The 18,646-nt window shown below is 45.6% G+C and overlaps 1 protein-coding gene across 7 annotated transcripts in view; it reads left to right on the top strand.

Moving 5' to 3' along the window:
* The first annotated feature begins 2,835 nt into the window (after positions 1-2,835).
* The window catches only part of LOC113975980 (monocarboxylate transporter 2-like), a 38,969-nt gene continuing 23,158 nt past the window's right edge, over positions 2,836-18,646 (top strand). The window contains exons 1-4 of one of the 7 annotated variants that reach the window (XM_027700676.1): positions 2,836-2,965; positions 5,192-5,268; positions 6,027-6,178; positions 6,409-6,666. In XM_027700676.1, coding sequence (XP_027556477.1) covers positions 6,450-6,666 — 217 coding nt within the window. In that variant the 5' untranslated portion in view covers positions 2,836-2,965; positions 5,192-5,268; positions 6,027-6,178; positions 6,409-6,449. The other 6 variants (XM_027700678.1, XM_027700679.1, XM_027700677.1 and 3 more) reach the window with 6 other exon arrangements.

Below are 18,646 nucleotides of genomic sequence, written 5' to 3' on the forward strand. Positions count from 1 at the left end.
GCCTTTCACTCTTTCTGGCTGTGGGCCAGGACATAGCCTGGCCCCAAAGCCACACTGGGTTAACAGGGCAGGAGGCTGTGCCCAAATGACCTCAAGCTGCTGCCTTTTAACAGGTCAGCTCCCCACTTTAAGGATGGTATGTGCTTATTTAGATCTTTTAAGTGTCACTGAGTGCCAGCAATGATAACACACCTGTAAAACATCAACCAAAATAGTACCAAATAAATCTACTTTAAGGAATGCTCTCTGTGTTCCCCATGTCTCCTGAGATCTGCACGTGACCCCTGGTTTTTTTTACTGCCCCAGAAAGCTGCCCCTGTCCAGTACAAATGTAAGAAGTGTGAATTTTATGCTCAATTTGTGCCAAATTTTGATTCTCTTGTTTTTTAATGATACATGTCTAGTTTTCGATTATCCATAAACTCAGCCCTAAATTTCATTAATGATTTTGAAGTCAAGATGGGGTGTGATACATCAGCTGCAGAAAAAGATTCGTAGATAAATTTTGAAACACTTTAAACCCTTCCAGTTTGATTCAGTCCATGTTCCTTCAGGAACAGATTTCTTCACGTATTCTGAGAAGTTAAGGGTAGAAATATTTGGTGAATAGCAAATTAATCTTCTCCCAGTAAATGAAGTGCTTAAATTGTGTTTGATCTGCAAATTTGCATTTTGTTTTTCTTAAATAAAAGAGGTACCACATTGTGTATCAAAACTTATGTAAGAAGTGTTAAGAAGAAAGAGCCATTGGCTTAGACATTCAAGCTTCAATTTTTCATAGGCCAGTGAAATAGTAGAGGTGTCCAAGGTTTTCCAAAGCGATTTTGAAGAGCAATCTCAATGGTGTGAATGGCTATTGTGTCTGAAGTACATTGGCCACTGCCCAGTAACTACCAGCAGAAAACCTTTATAAATTAGGCAATTGCTATAAACATGGAGATGGAAAGAGGGTCAACATAATCTAACAAAGGCATATTCATGTTTTCACTTGGTAAAGCACCAATCTGAAACGGCTCAGAGCCAAGGGAACTGTGAATTATCTGCAAGCAAAAGAGAAAGTACATTTTTGAAAGTATAGAAGTTACTAATGGGGTCTCTAGGAGTTTTACCTTTTGCACTGCCATAAAGTTTTTACAATAACATCATTCCTCAAGGTGTAGCATTGGAAGAAACGACTCCTGTGAATTCCAGGTCTGGTGTGATTGCAGCCTCCTCAACAGGCAGATCCTGGTGCCCTCCCATGGGATGGAGCACAGAGGATCCACATGCACCTCTAAAAATCTGTAGTGAATTCCCGTAGCACCTATAACTGCCTTTAAAGACTTTTTCCTCTTAGAAGACAGAAAAAGCACCAGATATGCTTGTTACATTTCTGGTCGTAAAACATTTTCAGAAAGAATGACTGGTAGAAGCCATGACCAGTGAGGCAGAAAGAGCTGGACCATAAGATCAATCAGCCCAAGGTATGTGCAATTGGAATTCTCTCCTTACAGTGAATTAATGGTGAGTGCCTGGGGAGACAAGTATGGAGCTACCTGTCAATACTCTCCAGGCTCCAGCAATTTGCCATCTGCAATGCCAGAGATGGCATCTCTCTGTTTAATAGCACCCAATGGATTTCTCCTCAGAATTTATCTTCCTGTCTTTTGACCACTGGAAATTTTTTATTGTGCTGTTACAAGTGGCTGGTAGAAAATTCTTTAAAGTGAGAGATGTGTGTGTTGTGTGTCCTGTGTTCGTGAGAAGAACATCTGAGCTGGCTGTAGGAGCATCATTGGCAACCTCTTTTGTTAATGCAAACTGGGAGCCAGTGTGTGGTTTTGAGCATTCATTGTGTCCTTGCAAGGAAGATATTTCTTTTTGGGCAATATGAAATAGTGAAGATGAGTCCATGTGGCCGCAAGGCAGGAAATATTCGCTACAGTAGATGCTGACTCACAAAGTTAGTTCAGATGGATGATTTTTCTCTCTGTCTCTGTTTACCTTTCTACAGAGTTTTCTACTCAGACCGGATGAAAACGTTGCCCTGGACCACCTACAGCCAGTTTTTTCCTGTTTTTCCTGTGCTTAAATAGTGTGTTGCAGTGTCTGGATTATAAACACGGCAGGGGAATGTTTTAAATCCCCCAAATGGGGATTTGCAACGTAAGTCTCGTGGAAACATTCCTACAGAAACTGGGTTACATTAACCTTTCCAAAGCACAAACTGGTGGGTGTGGATGTTGCTCAATCACTATCCAAGTCAACTGCTTGGTTACTGGCAAAAAACTCAGGAATATTCTGTACCCTCTTTTGTCCACTCCAGAGTGACATTTATCCCTTGATAGGTGTTGCTGTGGCTTGTGAATCCCTGCATTTGTTTTTGGCTGGTCTGAATCAATCTGATGCAGGATTTTAGGTGACCCAGAAGTCACAGATAAGAACTTCAGGCAGAAGGTTAAAATTGCCATAGAAGGCTGGGTAAAGACAGAGGATCTCCATATGCAAGTTCCCCCAGAGGAAAGTGGGAGCAGAGCCTGTAAAAACACATTGTAAAGAGAGAATAAGTTAATACGTACAAGGAAAGGTGATATCTGACAAATAATTTATTAACCTCCACAGAGACCCGAGAGGCCAATGTTCCAAGCACTGCAAATGGAAATGGATTTGTTGCTCCTGGGTGAAGTGCAATCCTGTTCATGAAAAGTTAGTTAATGTGGGATACAGTAGCCTTTGGATGTAACAGGAGGGGTTGGGTGACAGATGGTGTTCCAAGTTACTGGAAGGTTTTACATCTGAGAGTAGAGCCTCTGATCTCAACCTTTGATCTCAGCTGCATTTGGAGTGGGGGACAAGGTCAGCAGATGGCTTTAAAAGCTGAGCAGGTCACTGCCGAGGGAGCCAGCGACCAGCATTCCCAAGGGAAGGGAGCCCGAGTGGTGCCCGCCTCTGCCGAAGAGGGAGCAGTCCCACTGGACAGTGGTGAGTGTGTGTGTCTGGTGTGTGGTGGCTTCCTTGGGTTGAGGGAAACTTGGCATCAGGGAGTCCCTGGATCAACAGGTGAAGCTGCATTAGACTTGGGTTTGGTTTGTCGTGGTGCTCTCTCACCTAAAGAAAACCAGCCCCAAGCAGATAAAACAATTGTTGTAGAAAATAATTGTATAGTCTAAGAATAGTCCCCAGTTGATCTGGCTTATAGAATGCAGACTATGATTGCATATGTTGGTTCCAAAAGGCAGCAGCTCGATAAATCGGGGAAAGAAGATGGTAATATCAGCTGGATTGAAACATAAGGGCCTTGATTGCACAAGAAACATGGAACTCCTTTATTTTGAAGTTGTTGTTAGTAGCCCCAGACAGTTTCCTGAAAAGGAAGGAAGAATAGTGGGGAGAGAAGATCCAGATGTGACCAATGAATAACTAAGTCTAAATAAAGTGATGGGAATAAAGCAGGAAGCCTATAGGGAACGGTAAGTGGAGAAATGGGAAGTCCAGACTTGTATAACTTCACAAAAAGGAAATAGGAGTAAAATGAGAGAGTCAACAAGTAAATTTGTGCCAGACCATGGCTATACAAAGACAACCCTCCCTTTAAAATTACAAAGCAGTGGCTAAGAGGGTGGTAATGACGGGGTAGCACCCCATGAGGGAATGGTCCTGTGCCCTCCTTAGTACCAATGTCCCCATAAACTGTGGGAAATGAGGGGAGACTGGGACTATATCACTGTCTGCTCATTGCTTAGGTTATTAAACTCTGTTAAAACAATCCCAAAGTTTGATTTCCCCAAGTCAGCCTCTGTAAGCCTTATTTTACAATTGGGGAAGCAAGTCAGCTGATGTGATTTTTATATTTTATTGTACACCACATTTTCATTTAACTTCAGTTCGTCTCTTTGGTTTTCTGTGTTGTATAAGAATTTGCCTTGATATAGAAAACCTGGGCAATGGGCTGATACCTTAATCTGACTTTATGATGATGTCTTCTCAATATGTGTCTCATTGTACATAAAAGCAAATTAAATGAATTAATATATTCATCATGCAAGACTTTTAAAGGCAGTGTACAATTAGTCATAATTTTACAAGCAGAATGAACTGGTAGTAATAAAAAAATAACCTTTCTTGTTAGTCCCAGAAAATATATTTAAAGATCAGGCTCAACTTTTTTTAAAGGACTGCCAAAAAAGATTTGAATTTGAGGGGCCTGAGAATTTTGTGTGTCCTAAATTTTGGTAGATTGTGAATACCAAACACAAAGTTAAATAAGGAAACATATCCTCACTATACCCACCCCTCAATCAGTTTTATTTTGCCTAATTTGAGAACGACAAGTATATGTCAATATTTTTGGGAGCTTGGTATTCTCCACAATATTTGGATGGGCTAAACTGGATAGAATAACCATAAACAAAAGAAACAGTGCAATGAAATGCAACTTGATGGGTAATGAAGTCTCTTAAACATCAACAGACAGTCATTCCAACATTACTACTATTACTTTTTAACTTGGGTTTTCTTTTAAAATCCCACCCTACAGTAAGGAAGTATAGCTAATACAATTCTAAAAGACAATTATTTCTTTTAATGGAAAAGCTTTGGTGAGGGGGGATAGTCAGACTCTACATCAGAATAACAGTTTTTTACCCAGGTGAAGGGAAGGCTGGAATTGCTCACAGATAAAACAACATAGGATAACACCAGGGAATGAGGAAAACCTCTGAGATGTATAAAACCACCAGCACAGAGCAATTATAAAATAAAAGTGGATAAAATTGATTCAGATGGGATATTACCAGCAAAAAGAAGTGGGAGGCTCTGGGTCTATGTCTTCATGAGAGGAACAGGGAATAAATGCTTATAGTGGTTTGAGAGTTTACAACCCAGATCTCATTGTACTTATACAGTGTTCTTGGACAGTTTTCAGCTCCTTGTCTTAACATTGTGTGTTAAATTCCCAGCCCAGGAGTGCCCCAGGATGCTGGAGAGGGTGGAAAGGAGGTAACATGTCTCTGTTTACCATGTGTGCAACAGATGTCCAGACATGGGAGAGCTTGAAGCCTGTAGTGTTAGGGCCCCATATTGGTGTTACCACTAAACAGCTGTAAAAGTAGATGAAAACATTAATTCAGAAGTTTATCTGCAGACACATCACCAGCTTAAAATACCCTTTTTTTTTTCCTGTATGGTTCAAGTAGTTTCCTCCTACTTACAGGTTGAATCTGAACGACATCTCTCAAAAGCCAATGGACTCTCAAATAGATGCAAATTACACTGTGCTTTTCCTAAGATGTTTTTTCTTTCCCCCCCCCCCCCTCCAAGATAACCAAAGTTTCCTCTCTCCCTAGCTAGCTGACTGCTGCTATTAAGGTTGAGCAAAATGTTCCCAGCTGATATCTGTGCCTGTTCCTTCCCATTAGCTCTGATAATGCCCTTTCCTATCAGCTTCTCTTATTTCTGAGTTTCAGTATAAAAAGGCACTAATCAACCTTTTATCCAACTTACCTGCCACCTTTTGCTGTGGGACCTGGTCCTCTCCTCTCTGGTTTAAGACCTTGACCTTGATAGAAGGCTTGTGGATTAACTCCTGAGAGACATGTAGGTTTTTCTTCTTTCCTTTTTACTCTCATTTTACATTAATGGCCAAAAAAAAATGGGAAGAATGCAAATGAGTGAATGCCCTCTTTGATCTGTGTTGCTCCTGAGCATAATCTGCTAACCTGGCAGGCACCAGGCATGAGTGGAATTGCTGCCCCTAAGTAGGAAGAAACTTCAACCCCTTTGCAAGCAGCTGCTCAGTTTGACTATTGGTTTGAGGGAAGCAAAGACCCAGAGGAGCCTTGTGGCCCTGCAGAACAGGGGGTGCTGGACACACTGGGGCCATTCACCTGCTGCTCATGTCATGAGAACTATTCTTTTAAGCAGGGATAACCTGAAACCACAAGGATTTCCACCTACATTTGAAAGGATTTCCATCTACATTTGAAAGATACAGAGCGAAGCATTTACCCTAAAAACAGCACAGCTGAAGCATCTGGTTCTCTCCAGAGAGACTGCGACAGGAGTTACCTCCAGAAGCCATTCCCAAGGTGGGACACCGAGCCACCAGCTGGATGGGGGAGAGAACAGAAAGTGGAGGCATTGACTGAGGTTTTGACTGAGGTCCATCCCTGAGCCTGGAGGCCATGGGAGTGTTTTGAGGGTATGTATTTAAAATCCAGGTGGAAGGGCTGGACAGGGTTATTGGAGAGGGAAGGGTGATCTTGGTTGTGTTAGAATTGAACAGCAGAACCATTAATAGGCAGCAAAAAGTTCAAAGCTTTGAGAAAGGGGGATCCTCTGTAGCTCTAAATTATTTAATTATGCTTTAAAATGTTGCCTGATTACCTGATATGCATATTCTGTATAACACACGTATCCTCTGCTCTGCAGGACAGAGGGAAGTAGGTTTTGCTCTGAAATCTGCTCTGACCATGTCTCCTCCAGTCCTTTCGGACCTGGGCTATGTCCTCCCTGATGGTGGATGGGGCTGGGCAGTGGTGTTTGGAGCATCCATCTCCATTGGGTTTGCATTTACCTTTCCTAAAGCTTTCACAATCTACTTCAAAGAGCTTCAGGCTGCTTTCAGCATCTCCTACAGCCAGATTGCCTGGACAACATCCATCATGTGTGCTACCACCTATGGAGGAGGTAAGTGAAGCGAGACTGTATTTTCCTTTGGGAAGGAGGAGGTCTGATCTCTACACCAAAAGGGGAGAACATATTTCTTTGAGAGAGTTCTTGCTAACTGCAGGTTTGGCCTTCTGTTTTCTGATGATGTGCATTGGCAAAACTGAGACAGCCAGTAGTGCTGAGTATTTTATTGAGAACATATATGACATCATCAATTATTTTTTCATCAGAAATCTTGCTATATGTGGGTGGAGGCTTGGCCATGGTGGAATTATTTGACTCTTGGACTGTCTGAGTACTGTCTTTTGTTCCCTTCCTATTCTTGTCTTTCTATTTGAAACAAAAATGTGTTACTTGCACTCATGATTGCAGAGAAGTTGCTGGAAACTTGAAATCTAAGCTTTGCTGATGAACAAACATGGGATGTGTGCGTGTATATATTGCTATAGTATTTAAATATGTTTTTCCCTAATTCTGCTGCTAAAATTTTGCTGCAAATAATTAAGGGATGATGTTTTAGACTTTTCTGTGCAGAATCTTTCTGAAAGAACAAGTATGTCCACCGGTTACTTCAAGTAAAAATGTTCTCTGGGTTTTTTCTTGTACCTTGGCTGCAAAAGTTGCTGTTGTGGGAAAGGTATCTCTTATCCTTATAACAAAATCATGAAGTGTATATTCTCAGAGGGATGTTTCCCTCAGACACTGGTGCCAGATGTCACTTTGATCTGAGTATCTGGTGTGTCTCTTGCTGTTAATGGTTAGTAGAAGACCATCTTGCTTTTAGGTTACTAATGCCTGTGAGGCTCAGCTGGTGATGGTTATTTCGGGGCTCTGAGGAGATTTCTGGTGGTTCTTAGCTTGTTTAGCAAGGGTGAAAGGTGAGTGGATTAACACTTAAGAACACAAGAATAGCCACACCACTGACATCTACCCAAACATGTATTCTTCCTCAAACAAGGTCATTGACACACACTTTTGGAAAGACTAGTGCAAAAGAAGTTGTAGGATCCTCCTGGTACCATGCTGCCTTCGGGACAGGGTGGTTTGGAGGCTTCTTGGGTCACACACTTCAGACATTGGGTACACCCTGTGTATGGAAGTGTCATACACTCATGTACTTTAGGAACCGGTTTTACATGGCAATAAAAAAAAGGAGCTGTCTTGTCATCTGATATGGGATGGATTAAGGTGAAAGGCAATGTACATGACCTGAGAGGTGTGAGGGATGAGCTGCTTCCCTTTCTGCTGCTTGCAGAAAGAACCTTTTCAGGTCTGGTTGGAGCTGATGAGCTGGGCAGCGAAGCGGCTTCGTTGGTCTCCTTGGGCTGTGTTCTGCTGCTGCAGATGGACAGAAGGGTTCACTTCCAAGGGGATTAAATCAGCAGCTCTACTGAACACTGATTCCCCCTTGAAACAATGGATGTGTATCCTCTGGCTGCTGTTTGGCTCTGGTGGTTTCATGTCAGGAGCTGAGAAGGGCTGACGGAGTCAGAGTGAGAGACTGAAGAGAGACTTATTTAGCGGGCTCATTTCCTCAGGGTCGCTGTTCAGGGCAGTCTGAAAGTTGGATGTCTGAAGCTGAGCACCAGACTTTGGACATGTCTCAGAGTGGTTGAGATTTCTGGCTTTTCATTCTCCACATTCCCTGAGCTGGTGCCCTTGACACCAAACAAAGATACAGAGGAGAGTACAGCAAGGGAAGTGCTGTCAGTGGTTTTGATGGGGGAAGAAGCCATTACAGTATAAAACTTATGGGTTTCAGCACTAATTTTCCCATCCTTAAATACAGACTTTTATGAAACCTTACTGCTGCAGAGCTGTCATTGTAATCTACAGCCTTGTGTGCAAGTGCCTGACTTTCCCAGATGGCACATGTAACAACAGGAGGGTGTCAGCACAAGCAGAGATGTTATGAAGCAAGGTGACGTTCCCTTTTCAGCAGTGCATTTAGCTTCACACAGACTTTGGTAGGGGGGTCCTGTCCCTTTCAGAAATACCTGTGTTCATTGCTGCCAAGAGCACCTTTCCTCTCTGGGGAATCTGCCTGTGCTGCGGTAGCTGTTGCTCTTCACCTCCCTCAGTTTTTAAATCACTGCAGCAACTGGGTTTTAAAAAACCAAAAAACCTATGAAAGAAATAGATCTTGGAAAAGCATAAGTCTTTGAAAGAATCCCTGTGTAATGATTATAGACTCTTCTAGAATTAAGGAATATCAATTATATCCTCTGTTCTTGAGGATGATTCATAATTCTAAACATTTCCCTGTCTTGTTCTCATCTTTCACTTGTTGCTTCCAGTAAATGGTGTTGACATCTCCATAGATCTGAAAGCAGCAGCATGCAAGTAGTAATGGAAGAAGGAATGGCAATAATAACAGATTTAGGAGTTTCATCTCGGGGAATAAATATCTTTGAGTGAATAAGTAATTGAATACTCAGTTTGATCTTCCTTTCAGCTACAGCAGCATAAGTCTACAGCAATTGTGTAGCATCCAGTGAAGCTGCATGCTGTGTTTGAGGGGGGAGGAAAGCACCAGCAAAGCCCACCCAGAATGACTGAGGGAATGCAGGGGATCCCTTCAAACCCCAACTTTCATTTTACAATATTCAGAGATGCTACAGCTGACTGTCTACAAAGCAGTTGTTTGGGACAGCATGTGTTTCTTTGCGCTGGAGTAATTAGGAAAAAAAAAAGCTTCAAACATTGAATATTATTTCTGGGTAAAGCTTGGGCTGCACTGAAGTCAGCAGGCACCTTGCCATCACCTTTAGTGGAGCCAGGATTTCACCTTTCAGCTGCACAGTGTGATCGGCTGAACTACAGCACTAGAAGCCTGGCAAATTTCAGCCCCAAGCATGATATTTGGGAAAAGAGGCTTTCCCAAAGGTCTGCAGGAATGTGAAGTGATGGAGTACCCTGTAAACAAGAAAATAGGTGCATCTTTGAAGCTTGTCTTACGAGGAGTCATTTCTGTGGTACTTTGGGGGCTCTTAGGAAGGCCAGTCTGTAAACCCAGGATTACAGCAAGCTTTGAGCAAATACTACACTTCGACCAAAAAGTCTCCTCTTTTTATCTTGTGAGGTAACATGGATGCACAATGTCAAAAGTTCAACAAGTTCCTAAAGAACTGTCTGTGCGAGACCTTGAAAGTTAATACTAAAGCATCATGCTTGATCTGCTGGACATTGGTCAGCCAGGAGGGCAAAGCAACACAGAAAATTCAGGCTCAGGAGCCTGGCTGAGTTAACCCACAGCAATATTGAGCATTGCATCACCCTGTGTTAAGGGCACAGTGATGTTACACACAGCTCTCTGCACCACGTGATGCGGGCACCCAACTCTTCCTAGGCTTGAGTCTGCCTCTTATTTCCATATCCCAGCATTTAACTGAATTTGAGGGCTAATGAGGAGCTTGCCAGGTTTCTTCCACCCCACTGAGAGGATCTGGTTGTGTGCAGAGCAGCTACAGGCTTGATCCTGTCATCCTGCTCCCCACCCGCTCCCTCAGTGCCCAGGAGCCTCCCTGGTGACGAGAACTGCGTGGTGAGGAGCCAGCTGAGATTGGCTTCTGCTCGGTGCATCCTTGGCCTTGAAGCACATCAAAGGTGTCCTACATATATGCAGCAAACAGCAGTACCTGCTCCCAGAATGCTGCAGTCCTGCAGGAAGACTTCTTGGGGAAACTCACATCAAACGCAGAAGCTCTCATGGAGTTACGGTCGCTTGTCGCAATTTTATTTGATGGAGAAAAAAATAAATCAATACAAAGCTTGAGCTACCCCTCTGTGACATTTTTCTGTAGCTTTAGTTGACTACCCATCCAATACCTTAAAACTTGGGTGAGGTGGGGTTAATTTTTTGGGAAAATACCTGCATTATATTATGACTCAGAGTACTATGATCTGCAAACAACAGTGTCCCAGAGACTACTCGCAAAGTGGTGTGACATCCCCTGTCCCCCAGCCACTGACCTTTGTTTCAGGCACAGTCAACATGGTGCAGTTCCAGGTTTTTGCTGCTCTGGAGTGGGAATCACTCTTCATGGTGGCCCTGCATCATCTCTGCTCTCTCAAACATTGTGAGGGTTTAATGAGATCTAAAGCTCTCTACCTTGGTGAAGCATTATTCAGGCAGCCCTGAGGCAGCTGATACTCTTCCTACCCTGTTGAGAACTATTTGAGAGTTTACTTGGAGATGGGCTAGAAGCAGCAGTGGTCCTCTGGACCCAGATGTGGCACAGCTGCTGAGGGCCACGCCTTGGAGATGGTGCTTGTGGAGGGGCTGGATGTGTCACAGTTCATTGGATTAGTTTTGACAGTTTGAGCTGCAGATTTTTGCTAATCTGCTTCCTTTTTACTGAAGTGAGTGAAGAAACTCCCACAAGTATATTTCCATCAGGAGTCACAGGCAGGCAAATAGGTAAGACAGGCTGGAATAAGGTGGGATATCGCACTGGTTTTACTTGGACAACACTAAAGTGCCTTTTTTCACCATGTGTTTACCTTGAGCAAAAGGGTATGAACTCATCCTGTGGTGAAACCTCAGAGCAAGGACAAGTCTGGAGTCTGCAAGTGGAGAGCCACAGGGTGGGAAGTCAAAGGTTTCCCTCTGCACATGGTGTCATCAGAGAAGGGTCCCCTTTACTCTCAGTACAAATGACAGAGTGACTCTCTCTGCTCTGGCTAATGTGTAATTACACCTTCAACACAACCTTCTGCCCCAGCTGTTTGTTTGCCCGACCTTGTGTGAACAATCTGAAATGGCACCAGGCTCTGCATTCAGCAGTGTTTGGAAAAAAACACAGTATTTGTCCTAATTTTCAGCCATTTAGGGCTTGGCATAGTCAGACTTCTGCCATAAAAGTTAATAGCTAAATTCTGGATGAATCTTTAAGTACTTTCAACCATGTTGTTTTTCCCTTTCTATGCAGTCATTTTCCAAATATAACACAGGAAGATCCTTCTGGGATTAAAATGTAAATGAGACAAAGATGCAATAGCAAAGGAATAATTTGTTTTAATTCCCCAGTGAAAACATTCCAGTTATTAGATTTAGATTAATTGTCACCATCTTTTTACCAACAAAAATGCTTTGGTTTGGGCTGCTGATTAAACTCGTGCAACAGGGGAAAAACAGAAGAAGTGATGTTACTGCTTGGTTTATTCTGTTGTCTCCAGGAAACCAGCTCATCCCGCAGTGATGCTTCATGCACCTGGCTGGTTTGATGGCACAGACACAGGACTGGGGCTGTCTAAGAGGTTTAACTGGCTCTGGAGAGACTTATTTCATGTCATATGAATCCCTTTGCCTGTCTGGTCTCCATGCTATTAATACTGGGGTTTAGCAAAAAGCAAGTTTGACATTTCATAACTTTCTATTTTGACCTCTCCTTGACCCTCTTGTAAAACATTACTCAGTGAAAATCAAAGCCATAAGGCTCTGCCAGTGTCCTGGGTGGTTTCAAGCAGTGCCAGCACCAACATTGCCTGGCTTAATGCATTGTCACCCCATCACCAAGTGCAGGGTGTGAGGGGCTGGTGGCTCTGCCCGCAGCAGAACATCTCACAGAGCAGCAAAGAGGCTGCATGGAAATTAAAGGTCCCCTCCAAATAGCCATAGAGATGTCAAGGGATGTGGATTGGCCATGCTTGACCCACGTGGAGCATGTGTGGGTGCTGCATTGGTGGGGTGCTGCCTGCAACCCTCCTGCTGCTCAGTTCCCCTGGGAGCCACCAGCCAGAGTTAGGTGCCCTTTAATTAAAACCTCAAGCATGAAATTATCAGTGGTAAATCCCTGAATGCTGGAGGTCTTGCGGAGGAGAACAAGGTTTACCACCAAGATAAATAACAAATACCGAGGAATGTGTTTCATCAACCTGGTCACACTCAGGGTGAGGAGAACGTGGGGTATGAGGGTAATTCTGCACTCACCAGGAGAGGGAACTGCTGCTCTGGTCCCCCAGTTGGCATTTCATGATGGCATCTGGTCCAGAGCCAACAATTTTGCTGAATTGAAATCTGTTCTTGTATCAGTCTGGACTGATCCTTTGAAAAAAGCTAAGAATACTGTTAGGAACATAAATGTGTAGGTCTGTTCTTGGAGGAGTGGGATATCTCCCTCCTAAGACATTGCACTGAGGAAACTGCTGGTATCATATCCCAGCTGTGAGGTCCAGCCCTTTGGCTTTGGGGACAATTGCTGCCTGTAATCACATTCATTAATTCAGGAGCTCCATTTTAACCATGCTTATGGATTGCATTCTACTGCTGCTGCATTTTATGAGCAAATGGAACATGACAACAGAGTACTTTTGAGAAATGGCGTGTGCCATGGAAGTGCAGAGCTACCTCTTTCAGTGTTCACTTACCAGATGCTGTTTTCATGCAGCAGAACTAGGTAAAGATTTTTTTTAATGTGAAAGCAGTTTCTGAAGCTTTTAATTGACTTTCAAAGACTAAACAAAGGAAAAACGCTGTTGGAGTTATAGAGTTGGAGCTCCTGCCTTTGTCTGCCATTAGATGTTTTGCATTAAAGGCTTTGAATAAAATTATTTCCAAATACCAAAGTGGTCCACTGAGAATAAATAGGAATGATTTCCATTCCCGAGGAAGCCCAGGGTTTCTCCACCCCCCCCCCCCCCCTTTTTTTTCTTTTTCAAGAAAAGAAAAACACTCAAGTTGTCATCACTAGTCACTTTTTTGGGGGCAACTTATATGCTTCACTATGAGGTTGGTGAGGCACTGGCACAGGTTGCCCAGAGAAGCTGTGGGTGCCTAATCCCTGGAAGTGTTCAAGAAGAACAAGTTGGATGGGACTTTGAGTAATCTGGTCTAGCAGAAGGTGTCCCTGTCTGTGGCAGGAGGTTGATCCCTGCCCATGGCAGGGGGTTGATTCCTTCCAACCCAAACCATCCTAAGATTCTGTGATTTTAAGTATTGTTCATGAAACTTTGGGCTGTAAGTAAGTGAAGGATGCTAGTTCATTTGATTTAAAAGTCGTGGTATGGGAACTGCCACAGAAAGCTTTGCAAAGATTGGAAAATGAGCCCTTTTGGGGAGAGTGGAAGAGTTTCAGATTCTGCCTTGCTCCCGGCCCCTTTTCCCGGTTTGCCCCTCTTCTTTCAACAGCTCTGGAGTGGAGCACTGGGAATACAGTAGCAGTCACTTATTTACATGGAGCACTGTGATAGGGAAATGAGTCATTTGAAAAGGTACTTTACAATTTTAATCAATTTTGTTGCTGCTTGCCAGCAAATTAAAAAACCTGCCCTCCAGGAAGCGACTGCTGTCAGTGGATGAGGGAGCAGAGCCCGGCCCTGGGGGACAGTCTGTGCTCCCGAAATGGAGGGGGAGCACTGGCACAGGCAGCTACTGTGAGATGAGCCCAAGTCCCCCTAAATTGCTACGAAGTCTTTTTTGACCTAGTGAGCCCAGGATTTCTACTGTCAGTCCCCCACCCTTTGCCCTCAGGCTGTTGTGCTTCGTTTGTGAGCTTCTCTTCAGAGCAGACACGTGAGTGCAAAAACTAATTGCATTTAGACATCTTTAGAAATCATTTGTTTGCCCCCAGTATCTCCTGCTGCAAATGATTTCCTGCTCCAGTTTTGAATTTGCCACCAGTTTGTCTGAATTTACCCAAGGCTGTCCTGTGGGGGACATTCTTGAGCATGACATCCAATCCAATTTTTCTGCAGAAGGAAATTCTCAACTTCCAGCTGGGAGTTGGAGCTTCCATGGCTGGAGCTGTACGTGCTTCTTCATCCCTCTGCTCCTGGGGGTTTCCTTCTGCCCTCCCATCTTCCATGCTGCTGCTAAGGATGTGCCAAGTTCAATCTCAGGTGTGCGTTGGAAGGGGAAGCCCATTGCCCCCTGTGACATCCCCATGTGGTGCTCAAAAAGAAAAATGTGAACAGCAGCAGTATCTGAAGGCAGATTTTAAAACCAGCTAATTTCCACACACCTTACTAGTGTGCCTTGGTTTTTTGAGCATTGGGTTGTCTTTTTTTTTTGGAAACAGACTGAATGCAGCTTTGTAGGATATTAGGGAAGAGTTGATCTGAACCTTGACACAGAGAGAAACCAAAAGGGAATGAAAACTCCTCTTGGGAAAAGAGGGAAGAAAGGGCCATAGTTGCAATGCAGATGGTACAGTTATTTGCAGGCAAAATGTCTTTTGCCAAAATGATTTGTAAGATCTGCCCCATTGTACTCCAATCGTGGCTACATGGGGATGGAAGAAAGTCTCCTCACGGGAAGAGACAAGGTGCTGACACTTATCTGCCATCTCCATATGAATTTCCACAAAATTGGGCCCAGGAAGGCACATACCTGCATTCCTTCAAGACCCATGGGGCTGCTAGTTAAGCCAGAGGGAGGCAAGATTGAGTAAGATAAACACCTTGTGGTGAAACTGCAACTTTCCAGCCAGAGCAAACACTGCTTAATGTTTTCCAAAACAGAGTTCAATGTGAAAAGTAGAATATACAGCAAATTGGTGAACATAAATAGAGGGTAGAAATCTGCAGTGATCGTAGAATCACAGAATTCAAAACTGGGTTGGAAGGGACCTTAAAGACCATCACGTTCAACTCCCTGTTGTGGACAGAGACATCTTACACTAGCCCAAGTTGCTCCAAGCCCTGTCCAACCTGGCCTTGAACACTTCCAGGTATGGGACATCCATAGCTTCTCTGGGCAACCTGTGCCAGGGCCTCACCACCCTCACAGTGAAGAATTTCCTCCCAACATCTAACCTAAGTCTCTCCCCTTTCAGTTTGAAACCATTCTCTCATCTCCTATCCCCATCTGCCCATGTAAAAAGTCACTATCTGTTTCTTTTTTATTATGATGATGTGGTCTGGGGGCAGGAGAGCAGCCTGCAACTTGGTACAGAGCAGAAAAGAGGCATGCCGATGGAAACACGGGAGGGGGGCAGGAAAAAGAACAATTTGCATTAAGTAACTGAGGGTGGTTTAATTAACGCCCGCGGGGTGGTTGGCGCTGCTGCGAGCGAGGGAGGCGAGGAAAACACGGGGGAAATGGAGAAGCGGGAAGGGATGTAACTCCCGGGGGAGTTTTGGTGCGTGTCCCGTCCACCGGGGCGGGCGGGTCCTGCGCGGGGCGGTGCGGGCGCTCCCCCGCCCCATCCTGCCCGTCCCGTCCCGTCCCATCTCATCTCATCCCACACCGCGGGGTCGGTGCCGGCGCCGCGCTCCGCAGGTGGGTCCGTGTGCGGGGATCCCACATCACAGACGTGTCCCGGGAGGCTGGGCAGGAACGAAGGGAGAGGTGCACCGGGTTGGAGCCGCTGTTCCTGGTTTCACCCAATTCCACGTGGCATTTCTGCACCGTCGCGCTCTCCCCAGCGCCGCTGCCCGCGGGACGGTGACACGGGGCTTGTGGGCTTGGGGTTAAATGGCCACGGAACGGCTCGGGGGGGCGGACACGGGACGGGACTCGCTAATGTGTTGGGGCCGCGGTGTCGCTGCAGGCTGGGGGCAGGGGGAGCAGCACCCTGGGGCTGGGACAATAGCATTCCGGGGCAGGGGGAGCAGCACCCTGAGACTGGGGATCTAGCGGAGCAACATCCTGGGACTGGGATAACAGCATTTTAGGGCTGGGGAAGCAGCACCCTGGGACTGGGATAACAGCATTCCGGGGCTGGGGGAGCAGCATCCTTGGACTGGGGTTCCAGGCAACAGCACTCCAGAACAGGGGTATGGAGGAGCAGCGTCCTGGGACGAGAGGCCCAAGGCAGTGACATTCCCAAGACCGGGATCTGGAGGAGGAGCACCCCCGGACTGGGGGAGCAGCATCCCGGGACTGGGGGTCCGGGGCTCCGCATCCTGACCCGACAACTCTGCACTTTGCATTCCAGGGCTGTCCGAGGAGCCTGAGCGCCGCTCGCCTCCCCAGCCATGCCGTCCCCAGGGCGAGCCCCCGTCCCACCGGACGGCGGCTGGGGCTGGGCTGTGGTTTTCGGGGCGTTCGTTTCGATCGGCTTCGCCTACGCCTTCCCCAAGGGCTTGGCCATCTTCTTCAAAGAAATCCAGGATTTCTTTGGCACGTCCTATAGCGAGGTGGCGTGGATCTCCTCGATCATGTTGGCCACGACGTACGGTGCAGGTGAGTGATCCTGCACCAGCCCCCGCGGCGTGGTGTGAAAGCAGAAATAAGCCAGAAACCTCCGCTTTGGGACAGTGTAGATGAGAAGCAGCAGCAGTGCCCACCTGCATGGGCACCACCCACAGGTTTGCTTTCTGATCCTGTTTCCAAACGTTAGCTCAGGCAAACAAGTCATACGTGAAGCATAAGGGACGAAGGGGAAATATTTTTGGTTGAATTAGTGTTGGTTGGGGCACAGGTCTGGTGCCTTTTGAATTTGCTGTTTGGCTCAGTGGGTTCAGGACTCTTTTGACCCCTCTGTGTGCTTTTTTGGCCTGTAGGGGACTCCAAATGTCTTTGAAAATGTGTTTTGTGGCCAGTTTGGTGCTGGTACCCCCTTTATTTCCAGTTGGGGTTGCAGTACCTTTGCTGTTTTTCAAAACAGGGCGTATTTCACTGATATGGGCACAGTGTTACGCAAAAGCCCTTCTATAGGGGTACAACACCCTCTGTGCACCAGAGGCTGAGCCACAGCATGGTGTCCCTTGCTGCACCCCCTTCCCCAGGACATTGCCAGCCACAGGCTGCACATCAGGGGCTTTCTCTGACACTGTGAACAAAACAAGGGCTTCGTCCTGTCACACAGCAGCTCCGTTCCCCCAAAGGCAATACCAGACGTATTCCTTGTATCCAAGTGGCAAAAGGATGGGTAACACTAGCATCCTTCTGCCTTGCTTTGATACAAGTCAGTAACTTTGCAGCCAAGAGACTGTGAAGTACCAGCATGGCCAGACCCAGCGTGTTGCTGAGGTCACCTACCCAGAAATCAGAAGATTATGTGTGAAAACTTTCCATGGGCATCAGGGACAAAGCCCTGAGAACAGACTGGTGTGAAATAGCTGGTTCTGGGTTTCAGCCAGAGCTGAGCATGGATATAGATCAATAAATGAAGTAGCTGCTTGTTTATTGTGGCAGCTTGTAATCACAGCAATGAAATCGTCAGTTAGTCGTTCTTATCAGTTGTTAAGCACTGCATATAATGTTGCTCTTTTTTATGGATTTTGATATCACTTTCATGACTCAATGAAAAACTTGGGCTGCTCTTGATTAAATCTGCAGTGGGAGGTGGACATGAACCATCCTCTGTGACTGCAGGAAACTTCATCAGTGTTTATCCTGGCTATTAAAGCAATTCTGAAAATATTCTTTATTTTTGCAAAGGATTTTTTTCCTTAATAGTGCACTGTAGTGGTTTTTGGACAGCACAGTCGCTAAGGAAGGTAAAGATGTGTTGTACAGAGCCTGTTGTAATGCACTGTGTTGCAACCCACTGCAAAGGCTTGGTCCCACAGAACACAGCTCTGCAAGAGCTGAGTTCCTATTTGAGAACCCACAAATGGAGCACTTGAGGCAAAACCCAAGAGGTGATTTAGAAGGAGAAATCCCCTGCTTGAGCCACTGCTGTTGTCCCATCGCCTGTCCCGCTACACTGCAATAAATGTGCCTGTGGGCTCCTGGCTGCCCCTGTGGGTTGTTGGCAGCTCTGCTTTGTCTTCCTATACAAAAATGTCATATACTTCCATACTTCCCCCAGTATGGAAGAGGTGCTTCAGTGCCTGACCATGACTGAGTGAGGAACATGCTCAGCAGATTAACCCTGCACCTGGCAGGGCCTGAAATTGCTCGTAGGGACATAGAGGGGGGGCTGGAGCCCCTGAGGGTGCAGGTCATGGCCAACGAGCTGGTGCTGGAGGAGATGAAATGCTGCTCTGCTTGTCTCTGCCTCCTCCCATCTCCTCACTTTCCAGCCCACCCCCTTCTCTGTCTCTCCAGGTGTTCAAGCCAGTGCCAAGTGCTCTGCACCTGGGATGTTGTAGGGGACTTTTATCCCCA

This window comes from Neopelma chrysocephalum, unplaced genomic scaffold, assembly GCF_003984885.1.
Source record: "Neopelma chrysocephalum unplaced genomic scaffold, ASM398488v2 Primary Assembly neopelma1_147, whole genome shotgun sequence".
In the NCBI taxonomy this organism is placed as follows: domain Eukaryota; kingdom Metazoa; phylum Chordata; class Aves; order Passeriformes; family Pipridae; genus Neopelma; species Neopelma chrysocephalum.